Source organism: Elephantulus edwardii, unplaced genomic scaffold (assembly GCF_000299155.1).
Source record: "Elephantulus edwardii isolate Elephantulus edwardi_28Jun2011 unplaced genomic scaffold, EleEdw1.0 scaffold00290, whole genome shotgun sequence".
NCBI lineage: Eukaryota > Metazoa > Chordata > Mammalia > Macroscelidea > Macroscelididae > Elephantulus > Elephantulus edwardii.
The window spans coordinates 1,771,554-1,790,905 of record NW_006400040.1 but is presented as its reverse complement, the minus strand read 5'-3'; the positions used below and the strand labels follow the sequence as shown (position 1 = coordinate 1,790,905).

Genomic DNA, 19,352 nt, shown 5'->3' with positions numbered 1-19,352 from the left:
CACTGAAATGAAAAATAAATAAATAAATTAAAAAAAAAAAAGGCCCAAGGAAATGACGGAATACCAACTGATTTATTTCAGCAAACAGAAGCTGCTGCCCTGGACATGCTCACAAGGTTTTGCAAGGTTTTGCGAAGAAATCTGGAGGAAAACAACCTGGCCAATTAACGGGAAGAGATCCATAGCTTTTTTTTTTTTAAAAAAAAAGGTGACCTGACAGAGTAAGAGTTATTGAACAACAAGACTGATATCACTGAATTAAGCTACAAGTAAGATCTTGCTCAAGGTAATCTAAAAAATGACTGGAATAGTACATCAGCAAAGAACTTCCAGATGTGCAAGCTGGGTTTAGAAGAGGCCGTGATAATTGGGACATTATAGCCAACATCAGAAGGATCTTGACTGAAAGTAGAAAGTCTCAGTGAAATCCCTACCTGTTTCATTGGCTATGCAAAGGCATTTGACTGTGTGGATCACAACAAACTTTGGCTAACCATAAGGATCTCAAAACACTTAATTGTTCTTATGTGATACCTATACTTGGACCAGGAAGCTGTAGGCAGCCCAAAGCAGGGAAACATTGTATGGTTCAGAATCAGGAAAGGCGAGAATCAACAATGCATCCTAACTCCGTATCTTTTCAATATATATGTATATTTGGGAGGCTGGACTGTATGAGGAGGAATGTGGCTTCAGGACTGGAGGAAGATTCATCAACAACCTGTGTTATGCAGATGACACAAGCTTGCTTGCTGAAACTGAGGAGGACATGAGGCATTTGTGGCAGAAGATCAAGGACTATTAGTCTTCAATATGGATTGAAGCTCAACATCTAGAAAACAGATTCTCACCATTGGGCCAATTGGCAGCTTCATAATAAATGGAGAAGAGATTGTGATTGTTAACAACTTCAGCTTGCATAGTTCCACAATCAACACTCTTGGAACCAGCAGTCAGGAAATCAAAAGATGAATAGCAGTGGGAAAGTCCGCTCGCAGGGACCTTTCCAGAATACTAAAGGGCAATTATGTCCATCTGGAGACCAAGGTGCGCTTGATCCAGGCCACGGTCTCTACAATTACTTGAGAGATGACAATGACTAAGGATGATAGAAGACGGAGTGATACCTTTGTGATATGGTGCTGGAGAAGACTGTGAACGTATCGTGGACTGCAAAGAGAACAAAGAGGTCTGTTCTGGAGAGGCTGAAATTAAACTACTCCCTGAAGGCAAGGATTTTGAAGTTCTGTCTTACATACTTTGGGCACGTAGCCAGGCAAAGCCAGTCTTTGGAGAAGGACATCATGCTTGGAAGGGTGTAGCGATGGTGCAAGAGAGGAAGATGCAGGATGAAATGTATCAACTCAGTAACTGGTGAAATGAGATTAGGTCTGTCAGAGATGATTAGATTGGCTTAGAATACGGCAGGGGTCAGAGCTACGGTATTTAAGGTTGCTACGGATCACAGGTGATTTGAAGGCACATAACAACATTTCATCTTCAGTCATTAGTGTTCAATGTGCCTTGGTTATATTTTAAGATGTTCTCTAAATTCAAAGGGAATATAATCAAAGCAGTAATTTACCTTTCACTGACTTGTTTTCATTTTCTACATTTTCAACTAAAACTTGAATTACCACAGTCAGCCCCTGAGTTTGTTTTGGCCAACAATGTTGAGTTTTTCTCTCATCTCTTCCCATATATTGAAAGTGAGTCCTGTATATTCCAACTGGTAAGACTGTTATGTTTGTTTTTCTTTTTGCTAGCCGCCAAATTGTTAACACACCAACTCATAAGGAATTGAAACACTGCCAAATTCTGTGTAATCCTCACAATGTCCACTATACTTAAGCCCATTGTTTTAGATGCAGTCACTGTATCAATCTACCTTATTGAAGTTCTTCCTCTTTTTTCCTGACTTTCCACTTTTTCAAATGTGTTATCTTTTTCCAAAGCTGGTCCCTCTCGATAGCATGCATGTCCAAGGCATGTGAGAGACAGTCTCACAATCCTTGCTTTATGGAACATCTTTATTTCCTCTAGGACAGATTTGTTTGTTCCTTTGGCAATCCATGGAATTTGTATTCAATACTCTTCTCCAACGCCACAATTTAAAAGCATCAGTCATTCCTGGGTCTTTATTCATTGCATAGTGTTCAGATGCATAAAGAACTGAAAACACTACTTACATCTTTGTCTTCAAAGTGATGTCCTTCTCTTTAGTAAGGACCAAAAAAAAAAAAAAAAGAAGTTCTTGCAAGCTTATTTGCCCAATGCAAAGCATTTTTTATTTCATTTCTTGACTATTGCTTCCAAGGCAGTTGATTGTGGATTCAAGTAAAATAAAATTGCTAACAACTTTGGTCTTTTCTCCATTTATCATCATGTTATCTATTATTCCAGTTATGAAGATTTTTCTTTCCTCAATGTTGTTTTATAATCCATAATGAAGGCTGTAATCTTGTACCTTCTTCAGTAAATGCTTCAACTCCTCTTCAATATTCACCAGTAAGATTGTGTCATGTACATAATGGAGACTGTCGATAATCTTCCTGAATATTGATGCCACATTCTTCTTCCAAGAGCCTAGTTTATCAAATCGTTTTCTCAGCATGCCTACTGAACAGATATGGTTAAAGGATACAACCCTATGGCACACCTTTCCTGATTGTAAACCATGCAGTATTCCCTTGGTCTCCTCAAACTACTGCTTTTTGCTTCTTGTATAGGGTGAGCATAAGCACAATTAAGTGTTCTATAATGCATTTTCCTCTTGATGTTTCCATAATTTATTGTATCAGCAAGTGTTTGTTATTAAAAAAGGAATTTCGAAAGAAAAAAATTGTTAATCTTGTAAAAAATCTATCACATGATATCCAGTATAGGTATTATCACTAAGACCAAGTTTTCCAACTATTTATCCTTGCTTGTTTACAATTTCTGCAGTCAAATGACCAGCAACTATTAATGCCTTTCACTTATACACTTGAATACTTTCAGACTGGAGCAGTTGGTAAGTCCATACAACATATTATAGACCAAATTGTGTACTTTAAAAATATTCTATTTAATATTCTGTGTACTTTTAAAATATTCTATTTGGAAATAAATGTTTCTTTATTGTGTTAACTGTATATTGCAAGGAGGGTCCAGTCCTTGGTGAGGGACATTATGCTTGAGACAGTGGAGGGACAGTGCAGAAGGGTAAGACCCTTGATGAAATGGATTTACTCAGTGACTGGAATAATGGGCTAAGTGTGTCGGAGATAGTGAGGTTGGCTCAGGGTAGACAAGGGTTCTGAGCTGTTGTACATAGGGTCACTATGAGTCACAGGTGATTCAATGGCACATAACAACATTGTGTTGATTACATCATTATGAGACAAGGGTGGATTTGAAATCAATAATATCTGCAGTGCAATGGCAAAGTTGGCTGTCAGGGACCTCTCCAGAGTACTAAAGAGCAACAATGTCAGTATGGAGACTAAAATATGCCTGATCCAGGCCACAGTCTTCACAATTGCTTGTTATGTGTTAGAGAGAGAGCTTGACAATGACTAGGGATGACAGAAAGAGAATGAATGCCTTTGAGCTATGGTGCTGGAGAAGAGTGTTCAATATACCATGGACTGCCAGGGGAACAAACAGGTTCACCTAGAGAGGGTGAAGCCAGGATGCTTCTTGGAGGCAAGGATTCTGAGGCTTCATCTGACATATGCTGGGCATGCTGCAAGGAGGGACCAATCCTTGGATGGGGACATCATGCTTGGAAGGGTGGAGGGACGGAGAAAGAGAAGGAGACCATCGAGGAGATGGCTGATACAGTGTCTGAGCTTTGGCACAGGACAGAGCAGGTTTCAGGGCTGTTGTACATATAGGGTCATTATGAGCTGCAAGTGACTCAACGGCACACAACAACCACCACCACCTTTATTTTCTTTCCTCAGGGTTTCTAAATTTTGCATTCCAGTCACCAATACTTATTAATGCATCTTGTTTGCAATTTGGTCAATTTAGCACTAAAAAGTTGGCAGAAATCCTCAATTTCCTCTTTTTCAGCTTTAGCTGTTGGTACATATATACAGGTAATAGTTGTATGAACAGGTATTCCTTGTATGCATATGGATAATATCCTATCACTCACAACATTTTAGTTTAGGATATATTTTGAAGTTGTCTTTTCAACTATGAGTGCAACACCATGCTTCTTCAGTTTTTCATTTCTAGCATAGGAGCTCAAATGACTCTCTTCTTTAAAATGGTCCATCTCAGTTCATTAATGTCCAAAATGCCTACCAATATGCATTCGCTTCATTTTTACAACTTCAAGGTTTCCTACATTCATACTTTTTACATTCCATATTCCACTTATCAATGGTTGTTTGCAGGTGTTTCTTCTCATTTTGAGTGACTTCCACTCTGACTCCACTCTGAGTGGCCTCTACCTCTAATACCCACATTCCTCTGTTGTTCATAGGGTTTTCAAAGTTATTTCAGAAATAGATCACAAATCCTTCTTTCTAGTCTGTCTAAATCTAGGAGCTTTCCTGCAATCTGTCCACTATGTCTATCTCTTCTTTATTGATTATGCAAAGGCAGTTGTGTGGATCAAAACAACTATGACTAACATTGAGAAAAATGGAAATCCCAAACTTAAATTGAAACCCATATTAAATCTATATTTAGACCAAGAAGCTATTATCTGAACTGAGGAAGGGAACACTGCATGGTTTAAAATCCAACAGAGTATGTATCAGGAATGTATCCTTTCTCTCTAGCTATTCATTCTGTATACTAAGCAAATAATTCATGAAACTGTACTCTATGAAGAGGAATGTGGGTGGCATCAGGGTTAGAGGAAGACCCATTAACAGCCTGTCTTATGCAGATGACACAATTCTGCTTGCTAAAAATGAGGAGGACTAGAAACACTAGCTGCAGAAGATCAAGTACTACAGCCTTCAATATGGATTACACCTCAACATCAAGAAGACACAAATCCTCACCACTGGCCAATAGACAACATCATAATAGATGGAGAAAAGATTGGTAACCGCCAATAGTTTCATCTTACTTGGATCCACAATCAATATCCCAAACACTAGGAGTAAGGAAATTAGCATACATTGGGCTCTCTGCTGTCAGCCATCTTTCCAAAACACTAAGAGGAAAGATATCAGTCTGTAGACTAATATGGTCTTTTCAATCACTTGATACACATCTGAAAGCTGAACAATGAAAGTATGATAAAAGAATTAGCACTTTTGAGTTGTGGTGATAGAGAAGAGTACTGCCTATCCCACTAACTGACAAAAGAACAGTTATGTTTCGGGGAAAGTGCAAACAGAATGCTTCTTGGAAGCAAAGACGGTAAAGTTTTGTCTCTTGTACTTTAAGAAAGCATGTTGGAAAAAAAAAAGAAAGAAAGCATGTTGCAGGGAGAAGTTACTCCTAGGAAGAGGACATCATTCTTGGAAAGGTCAGTGAGAGGGAGGACCACCCTCAATGGGATGAATAGATACAGTGACGGCAGGAAAAGGGCTCAAGTGTGTCAGAGATGATGAGGATGGCATAGGAAGGGAGAGGGTTCAGGTCTTTTGTTCATAGAGCCACTATGAGTTGTACTCGATTCAATGGCACCTAACATCAATGACCCTTTCCCTAGTTTCCAGTCACAAAATTGGGAAATACCAGGACAATGTGATTCTTAGCCCTTTATGAATTAATTTTTCTTTGTAAACACTTTTAAACAGCTTTCCTCTCTTTGTGTTAAGGATTTAAATATTTCCCTTAAGAAATTGTACTGAAAATTCCAACCCCTTAAGGTAAATATAATTGTATTTGAAAATAAGGTTTCATTTGCTATGTTAATGAGGCAATATCTTATACAGGTAAGGTGTGTTTTAAATCAATCACTTTTAAGATATTAAAAGAGAAGTCTAAGCACAGAAACAAGTAATCATAATTAGGAAAGACTGGTGCATATAGAAATCACCAAGTGAATAAAAATGAAAAGTTGAAAGGCTTAACAAATTTCCACAACAGTCAGAAGGGGCCTTCTCCTAGAGCAGGCACTCTGATTTGGACTTCTAATCTTCTAAACTGTGAGAAAATAAATTTTTGTTCCTTGAGTCTCTCATTCACTTCTATTATACTAATACGATAAAATGAAGATAATATGATATTCAGAAATTTCATGATGGTGTGCATTCTTTCTGAAACTCCTATTATTTGGCTATTATGTCTGTTTAATTTTTTTTATTATTATTCATTTTAATGAAAATTTACAGAGACTTTGGATTTCCATTCATTCGCTGTTGCACTTTTCTCCCTGCCCACCCCTCCTTCCCCAGTTCACTCTTATCTTGGAAAATGAAAAGAAAAATTCTTTCATTGTTATACAACCCTCCCTCCAAGTCCACTCCACTATGCAGCCTTCATTCTGGACTCTTGTCATGACAATAATACCTAATCATATAGCTCTTTTAAACAGTTCTCTCCCTCATCTGTTTCAATGTAGTAGACATCATTTATCCCATCTTTTTCAGTCTCCCCCCAACCCTGATGTCAGTCTCAATTTACAACAGTGGCACTATGCAGTATTTTTCCTTTTGTGACTGAGATATGTCACTTAGCATAATGTTCTGCAGGGTCACCCATTTTGAATAATATCACATGAGTTCCTTGCATAGTATTCCATTGTGTGAATATACCACAGCTTCTCTATCCATCCATTTGTTGATGGGCAATTTGGTTGATTCCAACTCTTTGTTATTGGGAACAAAGCCACAATAATCATGGGTGTGCATAAATCTGCTTGGGTGGCAGTTTTGGTTATTGGGAGTATATTTCCAGTAGTGGAATTGCCGGGTCAAATGGCATTTCCATACACAACTTTTTGAGAGAGTGTCATACTGTCTTCCATAGTGGCTACACCATTTTACACTTCCACCAACAGTGAATAAGGGTTTCAGTTTCTCCACAACCTTACCAGCATTTGATGTTTGCTGTTCTGTTAAATTTTACTATTCTTACTGGGGTGAGATGCTATCTCATAGTTGTTTTGATTTGCATCTCTCTTAGAGCTACGGAATCTGAACATTTCTTCAAGTGTTTGTTTGCCATCTGAATGTCTTCGGAGAAGTGTCTGTTCATATCCTGTGTCCATTTTTTAATTGGTTTGTTTACTTTTATCTTGTTGTGGTGCTTGAGCATTTTAAGAATTCTAGATATAAGTTGCTCACTGATCCCTCTTTTTGTTGTGATCTCTTTTACCACAAATTTTTTCCACCATATCTCCTAATTATTCCACTAAAACTGTTTTACACTATCATAATTCCAACAGTATTTTATTTTTAGATAGTACTATTTTATAACTTCTAGTACTTTTTCTTCTTCTTTCTTTTAAATCAGGAGTGGCATCCATTTCCTAAACAACATGCCTCTGGAAATATTATGAACTTTGATACATGACGGTAGTTATAGGTAGGCATCAAGTCTTTTGTTCATAGGGTCACTATGAGTTGTGCTTGATTCAATGGCAATCTAAGACAAGAGGTCTTGTTTTATAAACTGAATAACTTCCTTTTTTTAATTTTTTTATTATTTTTTATTATTTTGTGTGCGTGTACCGTCAAATCAGATCTGACTGGTACAGGAGGATATTGCGCCTCCTTCTGCGGCAGAGCATCTGGTGGATTCGAACCGTGTTCCTCTGGGATTGCAGTGCAGCTTCTTGCCACTAGGCCACCAGAGCTCCCCTAAACTGAATAACTTCTTGTCTCTCTGAAAATACTGATATATAGGAATTATGCTTTTACTGTCGGTGCTTTTTCTAGTTTTCTCCAGTTTCTCTTTTATTCCTCATTTATTTTTGTTGTATTCTCTCCCTTTATATCAAGTTCTTATCTCTAACAGTTAGTGATCTTTACAAGCTGGTGTTTTTTATGGCTAGGTTTATTGTTTAATGATGTCACTGTGGGATGATACTATCTTTCTCACTGGAAAACTAATCCAAATGTAGGTAATTGTACATGAATTCCTTTCCCTTGTCTAAGTCATTTTCCTTCACTCTTCCAGCATTCTGTCCTGGGAAATGTAATTCCGGCATTCGGAAGTAGTCCTTTGGAGGGATAGCACTGCTAACTCAAAGGCTGTATCTCTCTGGTGGTTCAAATCCTCCAGTGGCTCTTGGGGGAAAGGGGGGTAATGTCCTTTCATCCAGACTTTTTTAGCCCAAAGTATGGCCAACTTTGAGTCAATTTCATCTAGATGGAAATGAGTTTGAATGCTTTTGAGTGTCTTTGGCACTGATGAGAAGGTAAGTGAGTTGGGCTCCTCTTATAATTTACAAAGTAGACATTAATCTCTCTTATCAGTTTTGCTTGGTGTACCCCACACTAGTGGGTCTATTATTCAAGCTATTTACAGGGTATATCTCTAGAAGTGAAAAGGTGGGGGTTGGTGGTTGCCTGGATACAAGTCCTAAGGTTTTGAAAGTTGCTGAGGCATGAATTGGCTTATTTATTTTCTTCTTTCTTAGAGGGTGTTCTGCTTTCAGTATTCTGGACGTTTTGTATGTATTATCACTTTCCTATACACCTAACAGTTGTCAAAATTTTATTTATATTAAGTTTGGAGATGTTGTTCATGGCTTTTGTTATATTTATTTTTTTTTTAATTCTGAGGATATGTTTATTGCTTTAATATCATTTTAGTTATATATCCTCAGAGAGAGTTGAAATAAACACATGAAACCAGAAAAACAGCATTATTTATAAAAGCAAACCATTTGAAACAACCTAACGGTAAAACAAAAGGGAAGAAGATAAACTATATGTGCCAATAAACTATCATGTAGTCAGTGAAAATCATATTTAAAAAATGCTTTCTCTTATAATCAGGAAACAAATTTTTAAATATCTTACAAAATATAGTAATATTCTTATCTTTTAATTTAATGAGAAAACCCTTACCAAAGTAGTATTGGATAACCAAAAGAAAATAGTCATTCAAAAAGGTTTCTGAGACATGATATATAAAAACATCTTTTTCTTCATGATTAATATAAATTATGGCCTCTAATAAAGCATTAACACATTTGTGCAATCCCAGATCTCCTTAATTAGCTTTTTTTAAAAAAAAGTAGAATAAAATCTGAGAGTGTCAGAGTATGCACTGGAAGTACCCAACAGTCATCTTAAAGATGGAAATTAAAAAAAAAAAAGATGGAAATTACATTACACATGTTGGAAACAAGTCTTAACTGAAAGAAGAAAAAATATCATTAGCAGTTAACTAATTGAAAATGAAACCAAAATAAAGGTAACAAAAAATGATTTTCCATCTGAGGACTCACATACATATACAAAATATGCATGTGTGCACATCTTCCTATTTATTGCTATCTGTATCTTGAAAATTTGGATATATGACCATTGCACCCTGAATAATGGTCTTTATACTCATGCTATCTGTGGACCCACAGTACAAGCAAAATTAGATTGTTCTTCCGGTTTTGGAATCATCCAACATCACCTGTCATATGCTTTGTTTAGGAAAGGTCACAATTGGAAATATTTAGATCTAACTGCATAACTTAGCAATAGACATTGTTCTACATTCAAGAAAGATGCCCTAGAAAATGAAAAGCAATGAATCATAAGATTAATTTAATCTATTTCTAAATTCAGTGGCTTCTATCTCATTTGTATAGTGCAATTTGATAGATAGGGACCTGCCATCATTCACTAAGGAAAAGACACATTTATTTACTGGTCATCCATGTGAGAGAAAGCAAGTGGATAAAGATGACAGTCAAATTTCTTGGCTGAGTGGGCTGCTGTCAGAGCCAATTCCTCTGAGTGTCTGTAAAACACCTTTTAGACAGCACCACAGTTCAGTGGTCAAATGCAGATTTTAGCCTACCTTCATTGATTCAAATTGTATTATTTCTTATTAAAATAATAAATAAAATCGATGCTCCTGGGAAGTCTAAAATTTTATTTAAAATATAAAAATTATACTTATCTTCATCACAGAATTTCCCCAAACACTCATTTGAATTTACATTTCATAGTTCAATGTTGTTGTTGTGTGCAGTCAAATCAACTACAACTCACCTTGCCCTATCCTGCACATTAAAGGTATGTAAAAACCTCATACTTGTTACAAGCTATGCTCCTATGAAGACATAACAGGCATATTTACATGACCATTTCATGACAGCTGTGACAGTATTTTCTCAGAGTGCTCCTAAAATAATCATGTTTCTGTAAAATGAGTTTCATAAATAATTATATAAAAACAAAGCCAAAATTATAAATTATTTGAAAGCAATTGTGACTTTCAACACTATCAAGAAAATTTGTCACAGTATTAATAAGTAATCTGAATTATTCTCTTCCTCTTGTGATTTTCTTTGGGAATTTGAAAACCAAAAGGAGAAAGTCCTTTCATATGGTGTAGTAGCTGTATTCTCATTTTCTAGAGTTCTTCCAGGCTTTGACTTCTTTGAACTCAAATTATATTTTGCATGTCCAATGCTTCACCCAATTAACGGCAAAGAGAAGAATTTTTTAAAGTATTTTTAAATAGTGAAAATGTGCCTTTCTTGAAGAAAAATTATCCGTATGCCAAAACCAAGAATGTGATATTAAACAATAGAGTCAATTATTTATTAGAAATGCTGCCTTATAAAATTATTAAACATTTCCATTCATTAATTCAGGAAATATCATTAGTTTCTATCATATTTGACCATATAACCCATATCTAGACCAAGAAACTGAGGCCCAAAGAGGGCAAAAGAACACTGCATGGTTTAAAATCAAGAAAAGTGGGCATGAGAGCTGCATGCTTTCTCCATACCTACTCAATTTCTATGCTGAGCAAATCATTCAGGAAGCTAGACTATGACGAAGAATAAAGGTTAGAGGAAGACTCATCAACAACATGTGTTATGCAGATAACACAACCCTGCTTGCTGAAAGTGAAGAGGACTTGAAACATGATATAAGATCAAAGACAACATTCAACCTTTAATATGCATTATATCACAGCATCAAGAAAACCAAATCAGCAGTAAAAAAAAAAAATATATATATATATATATGTGTTAATCTAGTAAAATCTGCTGTCAAGGAACTCCCAAAGTCCTAAAAAGCAACAATGCCAGTTTAAATACTAGGACAGACTGATTCAAGCCATGGTCTTTTCAATACCTGCTATGCATCTGAAAGCTGGACAATGACAAAGGATGACTAAGAAGAACAAATGCCTGTGAGTTTTGATATTGGAAAAAAAAGATTGAGTATCCCATAAACTATTAAAAGAATAAATGTGTCTTAGAGAAAGTATAACTAGGGGACTCCTTTAGAGGCAAGAGTAGTGAAACTTCATCTCACAGACTTTTTTTTGTTAGGAAGGCTCATTCCTCGGAAAAAGACATTATGCTTGTAAAATGGAGTTTCGGCTAAAAGGAAGAAGGACCTTCAACCAGATGTATTGACAAAGTGACTGTGTCAACAGGCTCATATCTATTAGAGATGATAAGGACGGCACAGGATAAGACAAGGTGCAGATCTGTTATTCACAGGGTCACCGTGAGTCACAGTCAACGTGACTGCACCTAACAACAACTCACCATATTCTCTGGTTCATGTACTGTTAGCATTAAAAGATTTTTAAATGCACAGACAATTATAACAAAAGGTACAAAATTGTAACTATATTGTTGTTGTTATGTGCCCTCGAGTTGCTTGCGACAAATGAAAAGAATTAATAAAGCATTATAATTCTTTAGAAGCTCTCATTTTTCAACCATATCTCATCTTATGATAAGGTGACCCGTGATTCACTATTTTTAATCAATAAAAAAAAGGCTCAAGTTTCATTCTCCGTATCAGAATCCCTTAGTATTGAAAAGTATTGGATAGCCTATAAATAAAGCTTTCATTCTTAGAATTCAGAAAAAAATTTATATTATAAACTCTCTCATCATACCATCTATACATCCAAGACCTTTCCCCTCTCCAAATCATTAAATCTTCATATGTTTTGAGATTGTTTTCAGAAGATGGCTTGGGGAATTATTTTCATTTTTTGTCAGTAGTAATTAGATTATTCCCAGTAGGGAGTGAGGGTAAGAAATAAAAGACTAACTCTAACTGTATGGCAGGCAGTGATATATTAACGCTGTATTTCAGCTCCTTTATCCAATTCAGAACTCTTCTATTTATTGCTTTACATTACTATCCCCACATTTAGGAAGCTCTGGTTAGCACAGTCAGCAAGGAGTTGCATACTAACTCAAGGCTTTCTGGCAGTTCAAATCCACCACTGGCTATGAGAAATAAAGCTCAGCAGTGTCCTCCCACACAATTTTTAGGGCCAGAAACCAAAAAGAGATTCAGCTAAGAGTCAGTTCCAAATCTATGACAATGAGTTTTGAGGGTTTTTTAAATGCCCTCCCCCTCATATATGTTAGAATTTGAACTGCACAGAACAAGGTAAAAAGCAATTAACTAATGAACAGCTTGCTTGTATTCTGTAATTTCTCAAATAACCTACGACTTCTTCTGTAAAGTGGCTTAAATATGCTTAAGCATATGCATCTTAGAGTTTATGAAAGATTCTTAGTAACTGATAGCTATTGGAGGTGATGATGGTCATCTGATCATGTAAGTAGTGATTTCATACATACTGGAAGCCAGCTAAAATTGACAGAAATATTACTGTCTCTGTTCCTCAAATTAAAAAATAATGTATATGAGGAGCGCTGGTGGCCTAGTGGCAAGAAGCTGCACTGCAAACCCAGAGGTACACAGTTCGAATCCACCAGATGCTCTACTGGAAAAGAGGGACAATCTCCTCCTTTACCAGTCAGATCTAATTTGATGGTACAAACACAAAAAATTAAAAAAAAAATAATAAATTTAAAAAATCATATACAAGGCTAATTAAAGAACTAAATAATACATGCAAAATTCCTTACTTATCCCTTTACAGAAATTATAATTCAGTATTTCTCTTGGAGTTTTCAATTTTCTAATTATGATTTGCTCATATTTAAATTGTGGCGACCAACAAATCAAACAATTTACCAAATTAGACATGTATGCTGCCAAGAACCTCTTTAAAGTGCTAAGGAGAAAGAATGTCACTTTATAATCTAATGTGCACCTGCCTCCCACTATAATATATTCAGTCCCTTTATATATGTGAAAGAAACGTGGATGATGAATAAAGAAGACTGAAAAAGAAGTGTGAATCGTAGTCTTAACAAAGAATACTGAAAATGCTATGGGTGGCCAAAGAACAAGAAAACCTGCCTTGGAAGAAATGCTACCAAACTGCTTTTTAGAAATGAGAATGGTGAGACTTCATCTCACACATTTTTTAATATATTATTACCAAAAATCAGCCTCTAAAGAAAGATAGCACAACTGAAAATTGGGAAGACCAGTGAAAAAAAAAGAGCCTCAATAAAACAGATTGACACAGAAGGTGCAACAATGGAATTAAGTAAAGCAGAGATTATGACACTGCATGAAGCACAGTTTCACCCTGTTGTCACTAAGAGTGGGAGCCAACTCAAAGGCATCTAACAACTGTAAACTGTATGACTATTGGATTAGGCATCCAGTGGTAACCAGAACTCACTGGTGGGGTAGAGGTGAAATACTCCAGTTAAAAATTATATATAAACCTTCTTTTTAGTAAAAAAAAAATCTTCAATCCTCCATACAATACTCCAAGAAAGTAAGTTTGAAATACCAAAAATAGCTATTAATTTTAGAAGGAGGAAATCAGAATTTCCATAGTTCTCCTCAAGTTAAGAGAGAAAAACTACAAACAGAAAGAAAAATAACTTGAAGCATAACAATCTAGAATGTTATGAGATCTGAAAGGTATTCTTAGAAGAGAGTTGATTAAGAAAGTGCAGAAATGTTTAAATTCTTGGTTCTAATACATATTCTTCCCTGCCCTCCTCAATTCTAGTGACCCTGCAGAACAGAGTAAAACTGTCATACTGTATATTTTTCTTAACTAAATAAAATCAGTCATACTTTCCAACTTCAAATTATGACAATGAGAACACAGATTGGGAGAGCAATAACAGATTTTAGGATACATATTTATAGACGTTAAAGTTACTGGCTCTGAAATCACTTACTACTCCCAACTCAGAAATAAATTTGTAAATATTATGGTAAGACCTATAAATATCACTTTAAAGTAAGATGACCATATTTATACAGGTGCATATAATAAAATGTGAAAACTGCTCTGAATTTGGAATGACAAAGTTTATAGGGAGGAAATCATTCAGAAGTTCCTTTTTATTGGTAAATTATTCTCCACTCCTCACCCCAAGGCTGTGAAACATGTAGATATAAAAAGGAAGGAAATTTTTAATATTTTAATTAAAAATTTATATTCTAATTTATCTTTAACTTTACATAAGACACTAGAGTTTTGTTTTGTTTTGTTTTTTTTTTTTGTAAAGTCATTCCATTCAGGATCTGGGAGTACTGCTTTCCTGATTCCTTCTTACTAATGTCTAAAAATTATACAACATAGCATTCAGGCAGCAGTCAACTTTTCAAGGTCTGACTTTCATTGGTTCAACTTTTGTGAAAGGAGGGTTGGTTTGTGTTATATTTTTGGTCATAATTACCACCAAAGTGTTTAGAAAAATAAATGTGCACTGCTTTGGCTTTACGGGTCTATAATGTGTGTTCCTGTGGGAAACACTTCATGAAAATTCATTCCTAGCCTGCCCCAAGGCTACTGTACACATTTTACAATTCACTTAATAGCCATTTCAGACAGCCCACTTGAAGATTAGTTTCAAGGGACCAAAGTACAACTCTCATTACCATCACTTCTCTCCAAAATCAACATCTCAAATGAGGAAAGTGAAGTGGAAAAAAACAAAGCCATGAATAATTTGCCAATCACACCTCTTTCCTAAACAGTTAATAGTTTGTCATCATGATGTTTAAATTAAGCATCTTAGATGAAAACAGATGGTACTTTGTCACTTATTGGATTTAAAGGCACAGTTGAGATAGGGTCTGCCATTAAAGATTCTACTTATTCTCCAATATAAGCAAATAGACCATCTTTCTTTTTCTTCTTTTCTTCCCTCTTCCCCCCCCTATCATTTTGTATTCCCTCCCTCCCTCCCTCCTTCCTTCTTTCTTATCCATCTACCAATCTGACAGTTAAAATCGTAACTTTCCCTAATGTTGATTCTAAGTATAGTTGATTTATAGCATGGAACAGGAGGTAAATAAACACTCTGTTGAGCAGAGTGGAATTAAGCATCCAGTCACAGACAGAAAGCCAATACTATACAAATGAGACCACATAACATTGACAGCCATCAACATCTGCATGCAACTTAACTACTATTACACACGAATCTCTCAGGATACACTGTGTTATCTTGTCTCTCAGTGGCTCTCTCTACTTTGTTTCCGCCTTGGACATGATAAACGCATTTGAGAAAGTCACAGCAAAAGATTAACGCGCTTGTAACTATCCACAACATCTTTTACACTTTTAAATAGCTGCTTTCCCTTCAACTAATCCCCCCCTCCAATGCCATCCAGTTAATACTTACTCACGAAGGCTTCCTCATCTGTTGGCAAACGTAATGACATGCACAAGTACGTATCAGACTATTAAAAGAGAGAAAAAGATAAAATTCTAATTAAACTGCAGTTACAAGAATATAATAACTGTTAAAAACATGATCTCTATCATTGAAATGAATTACTGGCCTAAGGGCTGAGTGTCAATTAATGGAGGAGCTTTGGCAGTTTAGTGGTAAGGAAATACACTTCCAACCCTAAAGTACATGGTTCTAATCCATCAGCTGCTCCACGGGAGCAAGACCGGCAATCTCCTTCTGTGTGATTTATAGTCTCTGAAAACTTACTAGAGGGTCTTGTTGAGGGAACTCAACAATAAAAACATAGACTGAGTTATTTTCTAAGATTATTTCCTACTTGACTTCAGATCCTATTTATAATTCAATTAATATGAACATTATTTCTTATACTGTCATAGGTAAAAGGCACTTATATAAAAAGCAAGGTGGCATAGTTTAAAGCCTGTGGTTTTAAAATGGCGTAAGTTCATTTCAAATGATCATATTTCATTTATTTAAACTTTTTATTGATATTCAAGAAAAAGTTCACAAAGAAAATTCATCTTCTTACAACAATTCATACACATATTGCTTTGTAACACTGACCGCAATCCCCACAACAGCACCACCTCCTATCTGTGAATACCATTTCCATTCATTCTGTTTTCCTAGTTCTTCCAGCTTTCTGAGCTTTATCCCTGGGTAAATGCTCCCTTTTTGATCTCATATGGTTGGCAGTTCTAAGGAGTGCACACCTTGTTAGTGTTCTAGTTCATTTTTCATAGACTTATTATTTGACTGGAAGTTAAGGTGTTAAGTTCAAATTCAGATGTGAAGAGTATCTCACAGTCTCAGAGAATCCATCAGTCTCTATCCTGTCAGTAAGCTGATTATCTTATTGTTGTTATTTGCGTGTTTGTTTTTTTTATTATTTTGAGGTTTGTTCCAGTTTTCTTCCTCTCTATTCACAGCTCCAATTGAGTTTCCTGTCAGAACTGTCATCAGTGGTAGCTGAGAATCACTTGGTTCTCCAGTTTTGCTTTCCTGCAGTTAAGTATTTCATTTCCTGAATCACTTTGCAATGGTCCCAAATATTAATCAGTACAACGAACAAATTTTGGTTATAAAACATAATATTTAGATCTTATCCTCTTACTTTAAGATCTTTTATATAGCACATTGGCAAAATCAACATTAATTCAGTTATTCTTTCTTTTCCAGTTATTAATCTTTTATTTAAATGACAGTTTTTCATTATTAACCTTAGTTTTTCATTTTATGGAAAACGGGTTTGTGTAATAGTTGAATTAAATGCCTTTAATGGAAATTTTCTAATTTCACTTTGTATAATGTGATGTATGCAATGAAGTATGTGCTATGGTTGAGAACATAAACATAAGCTATACATATATAACAGTTCATACTTTAGGGATTATAACTATGCAAGAGTTTCTATTGTGATAAATAGAGGCCATTTCCCCCCCTTAACTTATAGCTTGTTGTTGTGGGCCAAGGAAGAATTGGATCTGACCCAAAGCTCACCCTCCAGGGGGTTTTCAGAAGCGAATTTAAAAATTATGACATTTTTACCTCTCTTTTTACTTATATGTTGGGAAGCAAGTGGGTTTCAAGAATACCATTTTAGTAGTATATGAGTATCTTAAAATTAGAAAAATCACATTAATATAATTCATTGTAATTAATGTTATATATGTAACTTTCCCCCTCATCTGAGTAGACTGCTTTTTTTCTTAAGAGGCTTTCATTACTTAAACTCATCCTTACTCTGCCAATGAGAAATTATGAGGATTTCACTGTAAAACAGTACAGCCCATGAAAATGCTAGAGAAATAAACTATATATCCTAAACCAAAGAATATATAGGCAAAATAATTACATATTCACATTATTCTCCACCCACCCCATCTGCAAAGTCTAAGGTACTGTTTGGAGCTCTGGTGGCCTAGTGGCAAGAAGCTGTGCTGCAATCCTGAAGGCACATGGTTTGAGTCTACTACCTACACTTCAGGAGAAGGATGGACAATCTCTTTGCAGTTAAGTGCCTCTGAAAACCACCAGAGGGTTAGCTATAGGTCAGTTCTGACTCTAATATACATAACAGCAACAACAACAACAAAGTACTGTTACCAAACATAATCTCTTTAACCAACAGTTTAAGTTCAAGTAATAGTCTTTTATATTTTATCTACTCACATAAAAGTTTACAACCCAAGAAACACTAAAAGGAAGATTTATTAGGATTTCTGAATCTAATTCACCAGCACCACACCAACATAGCTGATGCTGCTACTACTAACTAAGCTTTTGCTTATTGAGTCTTTATTAGGATATCAAGTATTGTTCATAATGTTTGACTTTTGTTGATGCTATCGACTCATAACAGACCCTTTAGCAGATTTCCAGAGGCTGTAGACTCCACAGTAGGAGATGCCTTTCTTTCTCCCCTGGAGCAGCTGGTGGGTCTGACTGAACCACCCGCCTTTGGATGGCCAGCACAAGTCCTTATCCACTAGACCACCAGAACTCCCTGCCTTGAATTATATAATCTAGTGATTTTTAAAATCTTATTTTATAGCTAGATACTATCCACACTAATAGCTAACATTTATTAGAGTTTACTATATGCCAACATTATTCTAAATAACTTTTCTAATTTTAGTCAATGAATTTTCAAGACACTTTTTTATGGTATAAATATTATAGTTCATTTTATAGCAAAGAAAAGTGAAAAAAAACCAATGTTAAGTAACTTGGCTAAAGTCTTGTAGATAAGTACAAACACTGGTGTTTGAGCAGAAGTTGAGAAATGCAGTACAGACAATGCAAAATAATGAGACAATTAATTATGTAAATGGAAATATACAAACAAAAAAAGTCGTTAAGTATATATTGATAACACTGAAGGATCAAAGGATCCTTTTGTTTGTATGAAATATAAACTAAAGAGAAGTCCATTTTAATTTGGAATAACATTTTCATTTTTTATTTGAGTTTATTAAAAGTAATTACAAGTTTTTTACAAAACAAAGTTGCAGGCATAAACATATTAAATCCAACAAGTTGGTTATCCTGTCAACAAAATGTAAGCATAATGTGGTTACAAAGTCAGAATAAAGTAAACCACTATGCTATTTAGAAGCCCTGGCAACCATTCATAGAGAAATACACTGCTAATCCAAAAGATGGATTTGGTGGGTTTCTCTAGTAGATTCTCAGATTCCCATCAGCTATTAGTTGGTTCTGATTCATGGCAAACATTTTTTTTTTAAGTTGTTATTTAGTACTCATCATTTCAATTCCATGGGCTGCTCCATTTAAATAATAGGAAAGTTCTTCATCAGTTTATTTTTTCTAATAATATATTCTCTTATAAGGAGTTCTGGTGGCTTAGTGGTAGTTGGAGTTGGAGTCCCAATCCAAAGGCACTTAGTTTAAATCCACCAGCTTCCCCATGGGAAAAAGATGGGTAATCTGCAGTTTCCTGCCTCTGAAAACCCGTTGGTGGGTAGCAATACATTGGTTCTGACTCAACATAACAGCACAACTTCTCTGTTGTTGTTGTTATGTGCCGTCGAGTTGCTTGTGACTCAATAGCGACCCTATGTACAACAGCCCTAAACCCTGCTCTATCCTGTACCAATTACACTGCCTCTGAAACACCCATCCCGAT

The 19,352-nt window shown here is 35.6% G+C and overlaps 1 protein-coding gene across 6 annotated transcripts in view; it reads right to left on the bottom strand.

Moving 5' to 3' along the window:
* The window catches only part of PAM (peptidylglycine alpha-amidating monooxygenase), a 313,806-nt gene that overhangs the window by 228,718 nt on the left and 65,736 nt on the right, over positions 1-19,352 (bottom strand). For 5 of the 6 annotated variants that reach the window (XM_006900674.1, XM_006900675.1, XM_006900676.1 and 2 more), the window contains exon 3: positions 15,632-15,689. The exons of the other annotated variant lie outside the window; for it this stretch is intronic. In XM_006900674.1, the coding sequence (XP_006900736.1) occupies positions 15,632-15,689 (58 nt within the window). The remainder of the gene's footprint in view (positions 1-15,631; positions 15,690-19,352) is intronic. 6 annotated transcript variants of the gene reach the window in all.